Here is a 16,455-nt window from a genome sequence, read left to right on the forward strand (position 1 = left end):
TTTTGCATAAAGTGAATATTTCAATTATTATTATTATTATTTCATATTATATTAATCCTCACTTGAAAGGGGAATTTTATATATGATGCTATTTTATATATGCTTTATTTTATATATGCAGAATATAATTTCCTATTTTTTTCTTTTGATTTTGTGACATATGACCCGGGTGTGATAGAATAGCATAACTGAAAATCTAAAAGGTTTACCAAATTAATATCTAGATAAGAGTACATTATTAAAAATTTAATAAAAAATGTTTAAACAAATGTTAAATATTTCTATTACGTCATATTTTAGTAAGTTGATTAATCACAGTACATTAAGACTGTTTTTATATGACAAATTAGAAATATATTTAAACATGCAAATTATGCAGTATCTAATTATGTATGCACTAATTTGCATATTTATGTATGCACTGTAAGATTTGATGCACGTAAGTGCTGCTGAGGTGGAGAAACAAACTCATTTTGCAAAAATTAAATGTTTTGCAATATAAAACTCAAATAGTTGAAGCTTAATAAACACATAAAAGTGTATTTTGTAAATACAAAAAATTGCATAAAAACATTGCAATGGTTATACCTTAAACAATGAAATGAAAATCAAATCAGCATATTATTCTGATTTCTGAAGATCATGTGACACTGAAGACTGGAGGAATGATGCTGAAAATACAGCTGCACATCACAGAAATACATTACACTTTAACAGAGATTCACATACTGTAGAGAACAGCTGTTTTAAATGGAACAAATGTTTTGCGATTTTTACTGTATCAAATAAATGCAACCTTGATGAGCAGAAGAGACTTCTTCTTCCAAAAACATTACAAAAAAGTCCACACACAGCCTCTGACGTTATCTGACGTTAGCTAACTGATTTTGGAGCAAAGTAAGAGCAAGTTATTACATATTTGATCAAATATAATGTGCACTGGTGCATATTATTCACTGTAAGACCAGCAGTGTGTATAAAGAAAGTAAACGGGGATTTTTGATTTCATGCTGACTTTAATGTCATCCTGATTCAAATTAAAACACATATTCAACTTGGACACATATTTGGCCTCCAACCTGAGATATAGGCAACATAGTGTTTACAGACATTGATTATTGTGTCAGCACTGTTTGCACTGTAATGGCCTTTAGCAGCATAAAAACTTTATGCATAGCATCAAAAAGGCAGGGAACTACAATAATCATCCGTGCTTACAACGTAACATATTGTCAGTGGGATACTGTATGAATGACAGACTGTTCACCCAATGTGAAGAAACATCCATTTTTGTCATTTAAAATTAGTTTCTGCATTGAGATACTGTACATCACATCACATCAGATCATTGACACTCACACAATACTGTAATATCTATAGCCATACTGACGTTTACTGTATGCAGACATGGATTGGTCAAATAAACAATCGTGAAAGTTTCTGTGCACATTTCTTTTTTATATACACAATGTTTTGTGTTACAAGACATAAAACATATTTTCTTTCCAAAAACACGTACAAGATGTGGTCACCTGTAAAATCCCTAATCACTATCTCCCCCCAAAATTGTCTTTTGCATAATAAGATAAACCTCTTGAAATATGTCCAGGTCATATTTTACCCTAAAATTTAAATAATATAATATATTTAGCATAGAATGAATCCTAGCATTTAATTTTTTGTATTTTATTATTTTAATAGTTTTATACCAATAAAAATAATTGTTATTATTAAAATTATTTCACATTATAGTAATCATCATTTGAAAGGGGAATGTTGTTAACACTTATGAATTTTTTGTACTTTTGATTTAGGGTGAAATGTGACCCGGACGTATTTGAATAACACGACTGAAAATCTAAAAGGTTTACCAAATTAAATATCTAATAAGAGGATATTTTTATTATTAAGATTAAGTTCAAAAATGAGAAACAAATGGTGAACCTTATGATTTTAAACTCACACTGGAATGTTTTAAACTACAGGATGAAGTGATCTGTATTTGACTGTATTTGAGTCTGTTCTGTGCTTTAATTAATGACTGATATTTACAGTATGTTCATGTCAGAGCTCATGTCATATATTGTGCCACTTGTATAGATTATTTTGCCAATGCTTTATAAAGATGAGTTTGGATTCTGTTAAAAAAAAGCATCAAAGTTTTGGTGCTGCTGTAAATGAAGCCCATTCCCAACAAAAATATCTATATACTTCAGAAATATTTTCCTTTCTCTTGGTAGATTATAATAGTAATTTGTGTATTTTTGAAGGAACAGGAACATGGATATTTCTATTTCTATTTTTAAGATTCCTTTTGAACATCATTTGAGTGTCAGCTGGTCCTGGTTTTCTCTGTTATCTTAATGCTCAATGATTATGACAGCAACCTGGGAAACATGTCAACACCAAAGCTGTTAAAAAATTAAACAAGAACAGTCTGAGGCACTTACATTTCTATAAAAAGAAGAGGTAGTTTCAGCAAAAACAACAACAACAGGAATGCTTTTGTTGATCCTATCTTCATATATTAAATATGATCTTACATGCATTAGATAATGTTTATTAAATATCCAGTAGGATTATCAAAGAACATGTATTTTTTGATGTTCTCATGTCATTTAGGCACATTTATTAAATTATTCATTGCACTGACACCCCTCCATAAATAGATCAGAAGAAAAAGGTGTTTATGAATAGTTTTGAAATGAATAATTTCTGTTCTGTATCATGCCTTATTTGTGATTTTGCTCATAATGGTTTTATTTATTTTAAAATGCTATAATGTAATATAAAATGTAAATAATAAAATGCATAATGATTATTTGTGTTTCTGGTAACAGTATTATTTGTTTTTAAAGAAGTATGTTGCTTTGTTTTTGTTGAAGTGTGTGTGTGTATGTGTGTGTGTGTGTGTGTGTGTGTGTGTTTATATATACATTGCAAGTAGAACTGAAAGTGTTTTGTAACATTCCAATTGAATCATCAAAGAGGAAATGAAAGAAATGTACATTTCACATTTGCTGTTTTCATTTGAAGTCAACATGAACTCAAATAAACCCTGTTTACTTCATTAATATGTTTTCATGTGAACGATTTTTTAATGGATGTTATTGCAAAGTAAATAATGTTATTGCATCTGAAATAACTTTTCGTTTTGGAAGATGTTTTGGGGTATTTTTCAACCCTTATCTATCTCCATACATGAGCTAATCAATGGATCAAGTTTTACATTTTACAAGGATCATTTTTGATTTTTCAAAGGTCTTTTTAATATGGTGTTCTAAATAAAAACACGACATATTATGAAAGTAAATTGGTTTGTGAATGCCGTTTCTTGTTGACTTCACAATGCAAACTTTTCCAGAAGTTGAAAAAGTGTTGATATATTAATAAACGCCAGCCTGCATTTGTTATGAACGTGTGTAATTATGAGCCATTCAACTTTATCTAAAGTTGTTTTTGTAAAAAAAAAAAATTATATTGTACATTTAGGTTGATTACAAATGCAACAAAGTGAGAAGTTGTCGAAGAAGCTGAATATGGTGCGTCACAAGTGTGTAAATATATCACTAAAAGCCAGACTGCGTTTGTTATGAAGAAATGCAATCATGTGCCATTCAGATTCATACAGACATTTCTGTACCATTCTGTTCATTTTATATTTGCAACACCATGTTTGTGTTCTTATGCTAACGCTATAACGAAGTCTCCACGCAGGATCCATTACGGTGCAGTGAATGGTGGTCGTGACCGACGCAGCCCTCGTTGCGGTGAACAATCAGTACTGGAAAATACAGCGCGTCCTGATAGGCCGGCGGAGAAGGTGGGCTCTCCTCATTGGCCGACTGATCGGCCAAGCATCGCGTGCTTTCCGTCGGACATCTGGGATCGTTCAGGCTACTACTGTGACTTCGCAAGCTGCGTCGCGAGCCGTACAAACGGCCAAGAGAGAACCGGCTTCCACTGAAAGGTAAACGCGGCAAACGCGGACTGCTGCTGTTGCAGATGCTCAATGCGCTGCGTGAGAAAATCGACGAGCTGCTTATAGAGCGATGGCAGCGTTCACAGTTCTGCCGATATCCACCGAAGCTGTTCCCGCCGGCCGCACCGATGCCACGCGGCGAAAACGTGTTGCAACTGGACTGCTGCACCAGATCCATGAGCACGGTTTCGGAGTAACTGGGAACGAGCTGTTGGTTGGAGCGAATGTGCCACTCGAGCTCCGTGCTGTCGATGGTGTTGACCCTCGGGATGTGACGACAAAACGGACGCTCATCCAGAGGCGTAACAGCGACATAGTCGAACCCGAAAAGCTTCTCCACGTGGTAGTGAACATACGCCGTGCGGTACTCCATCAAAACCCGCAACGGCCAGGATAAAGTCAACACCGCTGCTAACCAGAAGCTACACTGCGATGCATACCAAGGCAAGCGATCTGGAGCCGCGAAAGTAAGCATGTATTCCTTAAACTCAACGTTTTTTAGATGCATCCCTTCACGCGCTTCCATATAATCATCCAATCCTTCGTTCTCGGTGAAGAACCGTGCTCTTTGCGTCAAATAGGAGTTCTCGGATTCGACATTAGCGAAACTAAAGCACTTAGTGAAGTGCAGCTTAATCACCGGAAAGCCTTCCAGTCCTGTGAGGTGTCTCGAGATGTCTTTAACCCCACAGTTCCCGTAATCGAACTCGGCCTCCGCGACGTGCGTGTTGACGCGCTCGTGGTAAACCTGCGTGGTCGTGTAGGCGTCGCCGTTGCGATACCGCGTCACTTGTCTCGTCCGGCGTATGTAATGGTAGCTTATAGCCTTCCACCAGATGCACGGCGTGGCTTGTTGCATGCGTTGCACGCGCTCGGCGACGCTCTCCAGAGCTACTTTAAACTGGAGTTCGTTGAGCGTGAAGCAGTGCCAACACTCCACCATATAAACCATGTAAAGCATGACGAGGAAAGCCACCGGGATGTAGATGTAGCCATTGGAACAAGGACTGTCGTGGTACAACATGGACTTGCCTTTGAAAGCACTTTCGAAGGTGAGGCGCGTGACCTTTGTGACCTGGCACCAGGTCATCGCGATCACGCAGCAGTACATCAGCAGTGACAGAAGGAGGCATTTCCAGTGTGAGTCGCGACACAGGGACTTGCTCAAAGACTGCTTCACTGGACGTTGCTGTAAGATATGAATAATAAAGAGAAAAAGAGAAGTAAAAAATCTTTGGATGCTCTTCACACAAAGAGAAAATGTTGTGAAATGAGGTGAAACATGAGTGCACTGCTTCTACACTCTTAAAAATAAAGCATTATTGTCTTTAAAGATCCCATGAAGACCCTTTATAATCCATGGAAACTTTCAGAAACAACAGAAGGTTCTTTAGATTATTAAAAAGCAATTTACATCGTTTATTGTAATAACTGTTCACTGAGAGGGAAACAAAAATGGTTCTTCTGTGGCATCAATGCAGAAAAAAAATAGAACCATTATTTTAAAGAGTTAAAATTCGTCCAAACTTCACTTCTTTCTTTAGAAGATTTCTGTGCTTTCAGTCCCAGGTCTCTAATCGTAAGAAGAAAAAGCATTTGATGGATTGGAAGGATCTGAGGACATCTTTTTCCAAACATTTAACTACATACAACCTTACACTCTTTTTTCTCACTTCTCAAATATTTATTACAATATAAGCTCACTTCAAATATAGTGTATTAAACAAATTGATCATAATGCACAATATTTCCATCTAACATGTATTTTGAGCTACAGCTCATCATATCAAAGGAGTGTTTTACTAGTTAGCAGTAAACCTGAATCTGTTCCTAGATTCGTGTTGATGTTATTTATGAACATTTTACACCGGTTATTTGAGTTAATCTCTCAAAACTATGGCGCCATGCCAGTGTTAGCGCTGACAGTGTTTAGTAAACATGCTGAAGACGCGAAACGTGGAGGAACAGACAAATCTAATGAACTGATTGAGTTATTTACACTGGAACGGTTCTGCGTTGATGGCTCTGGAAAAGCTTTTACTTTGCTGTTTCTGGAGTATGTGCACTCTAAAAACGGCTGGGTTATTTTTTAACCCAAAATGCTGGGTTGAGTATGTTGGGTCATTTTGTTGGGTTATTTTATTTCTTTTTAAACACTTTTGGGTAGTTTCAGTTTACCAGGTGTTGGGTTAAACCTGCTGGGTTGCGTCGCTGGGTTGTTTCAGGCCAGCGCTGGGTTATTTAACGCGCCTTGAAGATGTTTAAATCGCTCCCCAACTGTCACTTTGGAAGAACAACGGGGCAAAGCCACGGCTTTCAATTGTTCTAAGGTAAGTTTGTTAAATTTTTTCTTTAATAATTATTATAAATTGGCAGAATTATAACTTTTTTGCGACAACGATACTGTTAAACGTCTACAGGCCAACATTATTTACGTTAAATGATGAACTGTTTACCTCAAACGGGCAACGTTACGTGACTCGCATAATCGTGTTAAGGTATCCGAGACGACAGATTAATACAGTTTTATTAAGTTTCAGACAGTGACGGATGGCTGAAATATGCGAATACATGTGAAAATAGAGGAAAAAGTAGTTTCTGACACTGAACAGCGAATTTGACATTTAAGTGAGTCAAATGAGTTCAAAAAGTGGATACGACTTTCTGCTCTAATGTGAACGACTACAGTTGTCCATATCGACATGTAAATCATACAAATTACGTACAATATAGTCGGACCGCTGGTCTAAGAGAACCGACGATCCGGTTCAAATAAACCGGTTCAGTACATACCTGTCAAGTTTTGGATTTGAAAATAAGGGAAATTTTCCAGCGCCCATTGCGAGCAGTCCCACCACCCCAACAAAGCTCCAGTATCCCTTACATTTTAAGACAGGTGTTATAGCCCAAATTAAAACACAAAAGGGTATATATGAAGAGCATTTATTTAAAGGCTTATTTGCATATTTTCTGTTAATTTAACATTGATGTCTTTACATTTACATTTTATTTTAATTCCACACATTCTTTTCATTTCATATTGCTTTTCTTTAACAGTTTTTCTTTTCATTTCACATAACTTTTCTTTTACTCTTTTAGTGAGCTGTTGTACCAATTTGTTGCAGACTTTGCATTCTTTAAAAAAAGTAAATTCGCTGTCCCATTTATCACGGTATTTACACATGGGTTTTGGTTTTTTGGCAGGTGTGCCTTCACTCTCTATTGTAGCATCCATCATCCGTCTCTGTTTTTTCTTTTGTTGTTGTTGTTTTTCCCACGTTATAACTCATGTCATCTGACCTCACACACCCCTCGCGACAGGCTACTACAGGTGGGAGTTATCGCGAGACTAGTGACAGAGCTCAGATTGGGAATGTTTTTATTATTATTATTTTATTAATTAATAACGCAGGTAAAATAAATAAATAAAAATACGGGAGATTTACGGGAAAATACTAATACGGGAGGACGGCGGGAAAGAAGGGTAAAATACGTGACTTTCCCGGCCAAAACGGGATACTTGACAGGTATGGTTCAGTAATTCTCGAACAAAGTGATTCCCAGAAGAGAATCGACGTCTCAGGGCATTTCAAAGTGCGCGGATGCACAGCGAGTGTCGTAGGCCGCGTTAGTGAGGTGATTTGATGCTTGTGTGGTTTATAAAGTCTTTTTACATGCATATTATAATTCAAAATGTTTTTTTTTTCCTGTCAGAAAAGCACATGGATACATTTGTGAGAGAAAAACTCTTCGAGTGATGTCTTATTGAGGCGTCTAACGGTAAGTTCGTGTTTATTATACATTTTACATAATTGTTTGTCTGTGATAATCAACTAACTTAACATTAACCCTCACGTAACTTAAGCGCGCATAGATTTTTGTTTCGTGTTATAGTTAAAGCTGCACTTAGTAACTTTGTGTTCAGAATGTACATAATTTATGAGCGTAAACATCATAAACATACAGATCGTGTTTTTGACTTGTCCTTATCACTTTGGTACACCTATAAGTGTTTATATATGGACTGTTTTAAAGCTGCGGAGTAACCCCGTACCTGCGTGACTTGTCATAGAAATGTCTGTGTGCGCATGCAGTGAGATCTCCCTTATCTGTGCCAGTGACTGTGTGTGTTTGATATAGCCAGCATATTAACATAAAACTGTGATTTATAATAACTGGAACATCCCATTGATTAGACCGTTTGAAAGCACACCTTTCAGCCAATCACTAGAGCAAATTCTGCTTCTGTAGACCAACTCATAGGTGAATTTAACAAATAATCATGATGGGTAAATTTCTTGATTAACTTCACACAGTTAATTGAACTGAAAAACTGTTATTAAAACCATTTTTTATTTTTTACTTTATTTTAAAGGTTGGAACAAACATGGAATTCCTTAACCAAGCAGAGTCCACAAAACCCCATCCAATTGTCGTGGCGATTTAAAAATGCCAGCAGATCTCTCAGGCATTGATCATAATCAATGGACAGGTAAGGATATTCTGGACTATTTTCAAAAGAAATTGCAAATTGTATATTTAATTGCATTTTTCCACATGTGGATGCAAACATCGTGACATAGTCCAAACACAATTGAAAAGCATTTGCATTTCAGATGCCTTACACAGAAAGCTGTCAATTTGTGTCAACCGTGGGACTATACTATGGCGTGTTTTTTATTGGGATATATTCTGAAGTTTTTAACCCAAATCTCTCACTGTTTGCACTCTGATGCCCGTCAGCAAAACAACATTGCAGTTCTACTCTTATTTACCTATTTGCATCTTACCCTACATTTTATTCCTCAGGTGAAAAGCATTTGGTTAATGGTGAATATTGATCAATAGTACCATGTGGTTCTAACTGTTAGCAGGAGATAGTAGCTGCATTTGGGGTAAAAATTACAGAATTATTTATTGTGTATAGTGCTAAGAATATAGGGAGATCCGGGTTGCACTGTCTGTTCTTTAACACGCATCTCTTGGAGCGGCAGATGCCTTTAGTAGTGCCTTAACCTCCATTGTTCAAAGCATTTTGGCACAATTGTCTTTGAGTGACATCACCTCCCATTACAAACACTCTCCATAGTATTGTCCCACCTCTGGCAAAAATTGACAGTTTTCCATGTGAGGCTTTGGAAATTCAGATGCTAAAGTAATTGCGAATCCATTTGAGTTTTGGCAGGTAACATGTGCGACAGTGAAAAAACAGACATGGTAATTAGTAACACCTCATGTACTTGTTCTTATGCTGCATCGACGCTAATATTTGTCTGTTTCTCTCTTATTCCGAGGTCACCGTAGCCACCAGATCCAGTCTGTATCCAGATCAGAGGATCATTGCAGTCACCCGGATCCAGTACGTATCCAGACCAGATGGTGGATCAGCACCTAGAAAGGACCTCTACATCCCTGAAAGACAGCGGAGACCAGGACAACTAGAGCCCAGATACAGATCCCCTGTAAAGACCTTGTCTCAGAGGAGCACCAGGACAAGACCACAGGAAACAGATGATTCTTCTGCACAATCTGACTTTGCTGCAGCCTTAAATTGAACTACTGGTTTCGTCTGGTCAGAGGAGAACTTGCCCCCCAACTGAGCCTGGTTTCTCCCAAGGTTTTCTTCTCCATTCTGTCACCGATGGAGTTTTGGTTCCTTGGTTTTCCTTAGTTGGGGACCTTTAAGATCAAGCGATATCATCGACTTGATTGCACAGAGGGACGATACATCACTGAATCAATGATGAACTGACTTTAACTGAAAACTGAGTGTTTACTGTTATCCCTTTGCATTATTACACACTATTTTCCTATTTAATACTGTAAAGCTGCTATGATGCAGTATTTGCTTAATATGACAGGCTTATTAGTCATAATACATGGAAAATACAGCTGCAAAGGGACTTTGCTTTTCCATTTGAAATTTGGCAGTCACTGTGCATTCATTAAAAATGAAACAGTAATTTTTGTTCAGTGTTTTTGAAAGTGTTTTTGTTAAAGATTTGCAATTGTGTTTGGATTGTCACATGTGGAAAACGCAATTGAAAATATAATTTGTAATTCCTTTTGAAAATTGTCCTTCCGTTGACAGCCTCTAAAGCAGACTACACTGCTCTCAGGTGTAGATCTTTGCTTCAGAGCTTAAGTGTTTGACAATAGTTCACCCAAAAATGAAAATTGTCACTAATTATTCACCCTGGTCTGAAAGCTCTCGAATATCATCGAAAATATCTTAACTTGTGTTCTGAAGATGAACAAAGGTCTTACGGGTTTGTAACGACATGAAGTTGAGTAATAAATGACAGAATTTTCATTTTTGGGTGAACTATATGTTGAACTACCCTAAGCAGTGCACATCTACCTACATAGGAGTCTTTATACTTGATATACATTTAAGGACATCTTTAAATGATTTAACATTTAAATTTAAAGAATGTTAATTGTCAATGTCATTTCACTGTGTATTTAAATAGCTAAACATATCAAAATGTAATAGTTAAACAGCTAGACACAGGTCATTCAGAAATAATTTTCTTATTTATTGCAACTGTAATTCTGTGATTTTTATTTTAATTATTTATTTTGCATTTGCTGGAAACAAAAAAAAAAAATGGAAAATTCCATATTGTTTGTCATTGGTACAAATTTTTTAATGTCAGATGGCATTAAAATTATTTTTTAAGTCTAAATAACCTGTATTCTTCATTATTTATTAATCCATGATTGCTTTGTTAAGCAAAAGTGAAATTATGAGAATAACCCAGCAAGAATAACCCAGAATCAAAAAAATGCAAACCCACAAATGGTAAAAATGACTCTAACTTGGGTTTTCTAAATAACCCAGCATGCTGGGTTAAAATGTGTAAACCAGCATGCTGGGTTACTTTAACCCAGCACGTGTTCTGTCCAATATTTACCCAGTGCTGGGTTGCCAATTGGGTTATTTTTAACCCAGCCATTTTTAGAGTGTGATTGCATGGCTGTCTTATGCCCTTAACATGGCAGCTGGCATTAAATAATTGATGATGTTCTTCCATAATTATCTGCTCTACCTTTTACCGTGGCCCTTGGACGAGCGCAGCTCTCATCGGGGACCGCAGCATGACAAGTAGCCTTTATGAAGTATTTCTCAGCCATTAATATGCGATGCATTATACTCTCACTTGTTTGTCTCATCGCATTCTTTGTTATTTGAGGGAATTCTGTTCTTCTGAGTTGCCATTCTAGAAAATCAGTGTGAGGTATAATCTTAAATGGGGAAAAAAGATGGATTAAAAAAGCCTTGACTTTCTTAAAAACAAAATTGACTTTTCAGGATTTTGCCAAAAAAAAAAAAAAAAACATTTAATGAATAACCTGGTGTCATCAGGAGACCATGCAGTGAGTTTGAGGTTTTACAGAAATATTTGCATGAGTTTCTTGAAATAATAAAGTTATTTTGCATGGTTAGAATAAACCAAAACACCCTACCCGGGGTTATTAGCTAAAACTATTTAGTTTAAAACTAATAGTTTTTATTAATATTTTGAATTAGATTTTGTATTTATATTTTTCTGTTCACATTTTAATTTGTTACATGTTAGTGTTAATGGTCTAAATAATTTATTTTACAAATTTTTGTTAAGTTAAAACAAAAATGTGAAATGCTCCCCGAATATATATATATATATTTTTTATATTTTCAAATATCTCAGATAAAGTTTATTTTATTATAAGTACTGCAGGGTTATTTTATTGGTTAACTATAAGACCACTGGCAGCCAAAACAAGATTTCACATTTTTGTTTAAATTTAACTTGAAGCACTTAACTCAATCTAAATAATTTTAAATAGACTAAAACTTAAAAACTACTGAAATATTTAATAATAAAATAAAATAAAAAAATTTACCTCTGAATGACCTTCATAAATTGAGTTAATTTGATCTTTCGTCTTGAATATATGAATTAGATTCCTTCTATTTTAACAATACAGTTAAACAAATCACTTTTCATGGACTAAAAGTGTTCATGCTCATCATTTCTAGACATTAATTATTGAGCGGAGAGCTTTCAACTTAAACACTTCTGAGGAAGTAATGATCAAACCGGTTAATCACCATCTTTTAGCAGCCAAATGAAGCTTAGAGCATGAGACGAGAAACACTTTTTCCTCACACTTTTAGGTTAAAAGTAGCTGAAGCACTAGAGACGAATCTGTTCTGTGAAGCCCTTCAGTCAAACAAAGCCTCTGTATTTGTGCTCAAGTGAAAACTCCCACTCTTATAAAGTGAGGACTCTGCTGCTGTGGCTCTGTATATTTCGGGAGGTGCAAGCAAGGCGTCCCACTTTCGTTCGAACTATATTAGCGCTCTGGTGTTTAGTAACGTGACATAACAGAGGCTGACCTCACTGCCAATTCATGAGGTTTAGACCATCAGGGAGACACTAAACTGTTGCTAACATGTAAGCAAGAACTTCACAAGCAAACTAAGTTTTGTGAATTTTCCAAAGTCTAAAATATATATCATAAATAATTACTTAAATGAAAACTAAAATAAAAACTTAAATCCTACTGGGTGATTTTCACAAAATGCAGGTCAATTTAATGTTTAATAGATAATAATAATGGCATATAATTGACGTAATTTATGTAAATAAATCATGAAATAATTTAAATAATTAAATGAAAATGAAAATTATTTTAAAGTGCTAAATTTTTTTGCAGATTTTGTACATTCCTTGCATAACAATCAAGCATACTCTTAAAGGATATATAAATTATTATTATTATTTATACTAATAATATAATTCATTTAAATAAATTATACAGTAATATTTTTTAATAAAAATATAATTACATTATTTTAATAACAATCAAGCATACTGTTACATTTAAATGATTCTATAAATTTTATAATAAAACTATATATAATAATTTATATAATAATTCAGTAATTATTTAAATGATGCATTCTTAAAAAATTACATTATTTTCATAAAAAAATATATATATTCTAACTAAAAATATTTAAGTGGTTTTTTTTTTTGCATTATTTTCATAACATTCAAGTATACTATGTTATGTATATGAAATAAAAAAGTCATAACACATATATATATATAAATTAAAAAAAAAAAAAAAGTATAAATAAGTTATAAATAAAAGCCTCTGCTAAATGAATAAATATAAATATAAACAATATTTTATAGCGTTTTTTTATATAATTTGATTTATGAACATATTTTTTTCAATTTATTTATTTATTTTTATTATTTTTACGTTTTATCATTATTATTTTATTTGGTGGTTAAATATGACCATGACATTAAGTTTCCTGATATTAACTCTATTACTGTCTGTCACTGGATTGAACGCGTAATTGGTTTACACTGTCTAGTATTACAGTAGTCTACACTGTATATGAATCTTTGTGTTTATACTCACACACACAATTAAACATGAATCGCACTGCATTAATTCGCCTTTTCTGAAACACTCCGTTCTCTTCCGTCGCGGTTTGTAAAGGTTTCCTCACCGCTTCCCGCGGAGCGTCCGTCTGCTCGCGGAAGACATCACCGGCGCTGCTGTCCGTCACCGGAGCCGCTGGAGACATGATGATGATGAAGAAGAAGAAGATCCTGGAGCATCACAGCCATGTGTCATCCATCTCCACGGATCTTCAGCGAGGCAGCATCCTTAAGAGACCGAGACTGGAGGGACTCCGCGATCATTCCCCTCGGGGTTTGTGTTCTGGAAATAAAAGAAGGAGAGACGCAGAAACCGTGTGAGGATATAAAGCGCATCCACGAGAGCACGTGAATGAGAGAGAGAGAGAGAGAGAGAGCGTCGTCCTTGACTTCATCCGGTTTTCCTTTTCTTCTATAAATGTTTAGTTCTCCCACCATGACTAGCCTAGGTAATTAACATGATACTCGATTTAATTAACTTACATTTTATCTTATAATTGATTTATATAAGACATTTATAATAATGTGTTCTGTTTATTTTATCAAAACAAAATTTGTCAAAACATTTATTCGAAACATATTTGTATTTTCAGCCTATCAGTAATAACCAGATTGGATGTGGCTTTCATGACCATAAAAGGGGTTACATAGCCTAGAATAAATGCATAAATTACGCAGTTTTTTATTTATTATTATTATATAATTTATAATTAATTTTTGTCTATTAATTTTTATATATATATATAAAAAATTCCAGTATTCCGCAAGTTCCTGTTTATCACCATAAAATGGATTGTATGTAGAATATAAAAACTATAATTTCTGCACATGGTTATTTTATAATTTATTCATATAAACTATACATTTTATAATTTATTTTTATTTATTTAATAAAAATAAAATAATTGTATTAAAAATACTTTATGTTTGTATTTTCAGCAGAATATCAGCCTATTAATAATTAAGTAATTTATTAATAATTAATAAATAATAACCCAATTTCCATGTTCCCATTAATCACAAAAATAGAATTAAAAAGTCAAATTCTGTAGATTTCATTTAATATTTATATAAAATAATATATATTTAACATATTTTCTTCTGTTTATTAAAATAAAATATAATTTTATCAAAAACATACATTTAATTTATATTTTTCAGCACAATATTATCTTCTTAATCTGTATGTTCCCTTTCATGTTACATGAAATAAATTAAATTCTGTACGATTTATGTATTTTATAATTTATTTCAGATTTTATCAAAGTACCATAACATTTTATCAAAAACTATTTATTTTTATTTATCGGCAGAATATTAACCTAGGCCAAAAGGGTTCTTTCTTGTCATTATAGAACCTTTTTTAGCATAAAAGGTTCTTTGGAGTTGAGGAAAGAACCCTATGGTTCTATATAGAACCCCAATGAATCCTTTTTTCTAAGAGTGTGTTGTCATAATGTTCACCTTGGAGATTGAAAATGCAGGGAAAGAGTAGATATAATTCATGTTCAGCAAGATTAACCACAATCTGATGTGATCCGACCACCTCAGAGAAAACCAGTGTTGAGCTGCTGCAAGAGCTTTTGAAGCACAGCAGCTGTGGTCAAAGAGTTCTTGTGTGTTCTGATTGGTGGATGATGACGATGATGATGATGAGTGGATAAAAACTAGAGCAATCAAATAGTGAGAGAGTGATCTGCTCACCTGGTTATGTTCGTGGATGTTTTGATGTGGAAAGCAGTTCGGAATGGAAATATTGATATTTTATTTGTTAACAACATACTTTTCGTACCTTAATGTCAATAAAATTTAATAAATTTGAGAACTAAACCAATAGTAGCGCTGGCGGTGTCATTTGATTTGGATGGGAACTTCTGATTGTGAATCATTTGTGTCAGTTCCGGAGTTCAGAGCGTGATTTGAGTCAGTTTGGGAGTTCAAAGTGGGTTTGCAAATCCTTTGAGTCATTTTGGGAGTTCAGAGTGTGAATCATTTTAATCAATTCAGGAGTTCAGAACGGGTTCGTGAATCATTTGAGTCTGTTCGGGGGCTCGGAGCGGGATCGCGAATCATTTGAGTCAGTTTGGGGATCGCGAATCATTTGAGTCAGTTTGGGAGTTCGGAGCGGGTTCGCGAATCATTTGAGTCAGTTCGAAAGTTCGGAGCGGGTTCGTGAATCATTTGAGTCAGTTCGAGAGTTAGGACCAGGTTCGCGAATCATTTGAGTCAGTTCTGGAGTTCAGAGCGGGTTCGCGAATCATTTGAGTCAGTTTGGGAGTTCAGAGCGTGAATAATTTTAATCAGTTCGGGAGTTCGGAGCGGTTCGTTAATTATTTTAGTCAGTTTGGGGACCGCAAATCATTTGAATCAGTTCGGGAGTTCAAAGCGGTTTAGCGAATCATTTGAGTCAGTTCATAGCGGTTTAGCGAATCATTTGAGTCAGTTCGGGACTTCGGAGCGGGTTCGCGGATCATTTGAGTCAGATTGGTGATCGCGTATCATTTGAATCAGTTCGAGAGCTCTGAGCGTGTTCGCGAATCATTTGAACCAGTTCGGGAGTTCGTAGCGGGTTCGCGAATCATTTGAGTCAGTTTGGGAGTTCGGAGCATTAATCATTTGAGTCAGTTTGGCAGTTCGGAGCGTGAATCATTTGAGTCAGTTCGGGAGTTCGGAGCCTGAATCATTTTAATCAGTTCGGGAGCTCATAGCGAGATCGCGAATCATTTGAGTCAGGCAGTCGCTGGGATTAATGGTTGGAGAAAGCTGACGGAAAGATGAAAAGGAGACTAAAGGCAGCCAGACAGCGATTTTTCATTCTTTGTCGACACCAGAAAAAAAAAAGAAAAAAAAAACCTGACCAAATGGAGGTACCCCTTTAGCTAAATTAGCTGTTAAATTAGCTCAGCGTTTCTCAAAGTGTGAGACAGGACAAACCTGTTTTGTGCCCATCTTTTTAATTCCTTTATTTATTTACCATACACTTGAAACAAAACAGAGACACATTTAAATGTAAGCCTTGCTTAA

At 35.1% G+C, this 16,455-nt stretch overlaps 1 protein-coding gene and 1 long non-coding RNA gene across 2 annotated transcripts; one reads left to right on the forward strand and one right to left on the reverse strand.

Annotated features, from left to right (window-relative positions):
• Positions 1-996: 996 nt before the first annotated feature.
• tmem151ba (transmembrane protein 151Ba) lies at positions 997-13,732 on the reverse strand. The gene is made up of 2 exons (XM_052586537.1): positions 13,500-13,732; positions 997-5,171 (listed from the first exon to the last, which is right to left on the reverse strand). Exons 1-2 carry the CDS (start codon positions 13,575-13,577, stop codon positions 3,696-3,698), a joined length of 1,554 nt encoding a protein of 517 aa, XP_052442497.1. The 5' UTR covers positions 13,578-13,732; the 3' UTR covers positions 997-3,695.
• Positions 7,623-10,379, forward strand: LOC127984067 (uncharacterized). Its single transcript, XR_008160539.1, has 3 exons — positions 7,623-7,762; positions 8,358-8,474; positions 9,277-10,379. It is a non-coding gene; the product is annotated as an uncharacterized LOC127984067 (long non-coding RNA).
• Positions 13,733-16,455: the final 2,723 nt, after the last annotated feature.

This window comes from Carassius gibelio, chromosome B20, assembly GCF_023724105.1.
Source record: "Carassius gibelio isolate Cgi1373 ecotype wild population from Czech Republic chromosome B20, carGib1.2-hapl.c, whole genome shotgun sequence".
Taxonomy (NCBI): Eukaryota; Metazoa; Chordata; class Actinopteri; order Cypriniformes; family Cyprinidae; genus Carassius; species Carassius gibelio.

What these genes read in the sequence shown, in the direction of transcription:
- tmem151ba (XM_052586537.1), bottom strand. Translation starts at nt 13,577, where the DNA reads ATGTCTCCAGCGGCTCCGGTGACGGACAGCAGCGCCGGTGATGTCTTC. An exon ending in CGGACGCTCCGCGGGAAGCG is followed by an intron (nt 5,172 to 13,499) that starts GTGAGGAAACCT and finishes CATATCTTACAG; the next exon opens with CAACGTCCAGTGAAGCAGTC.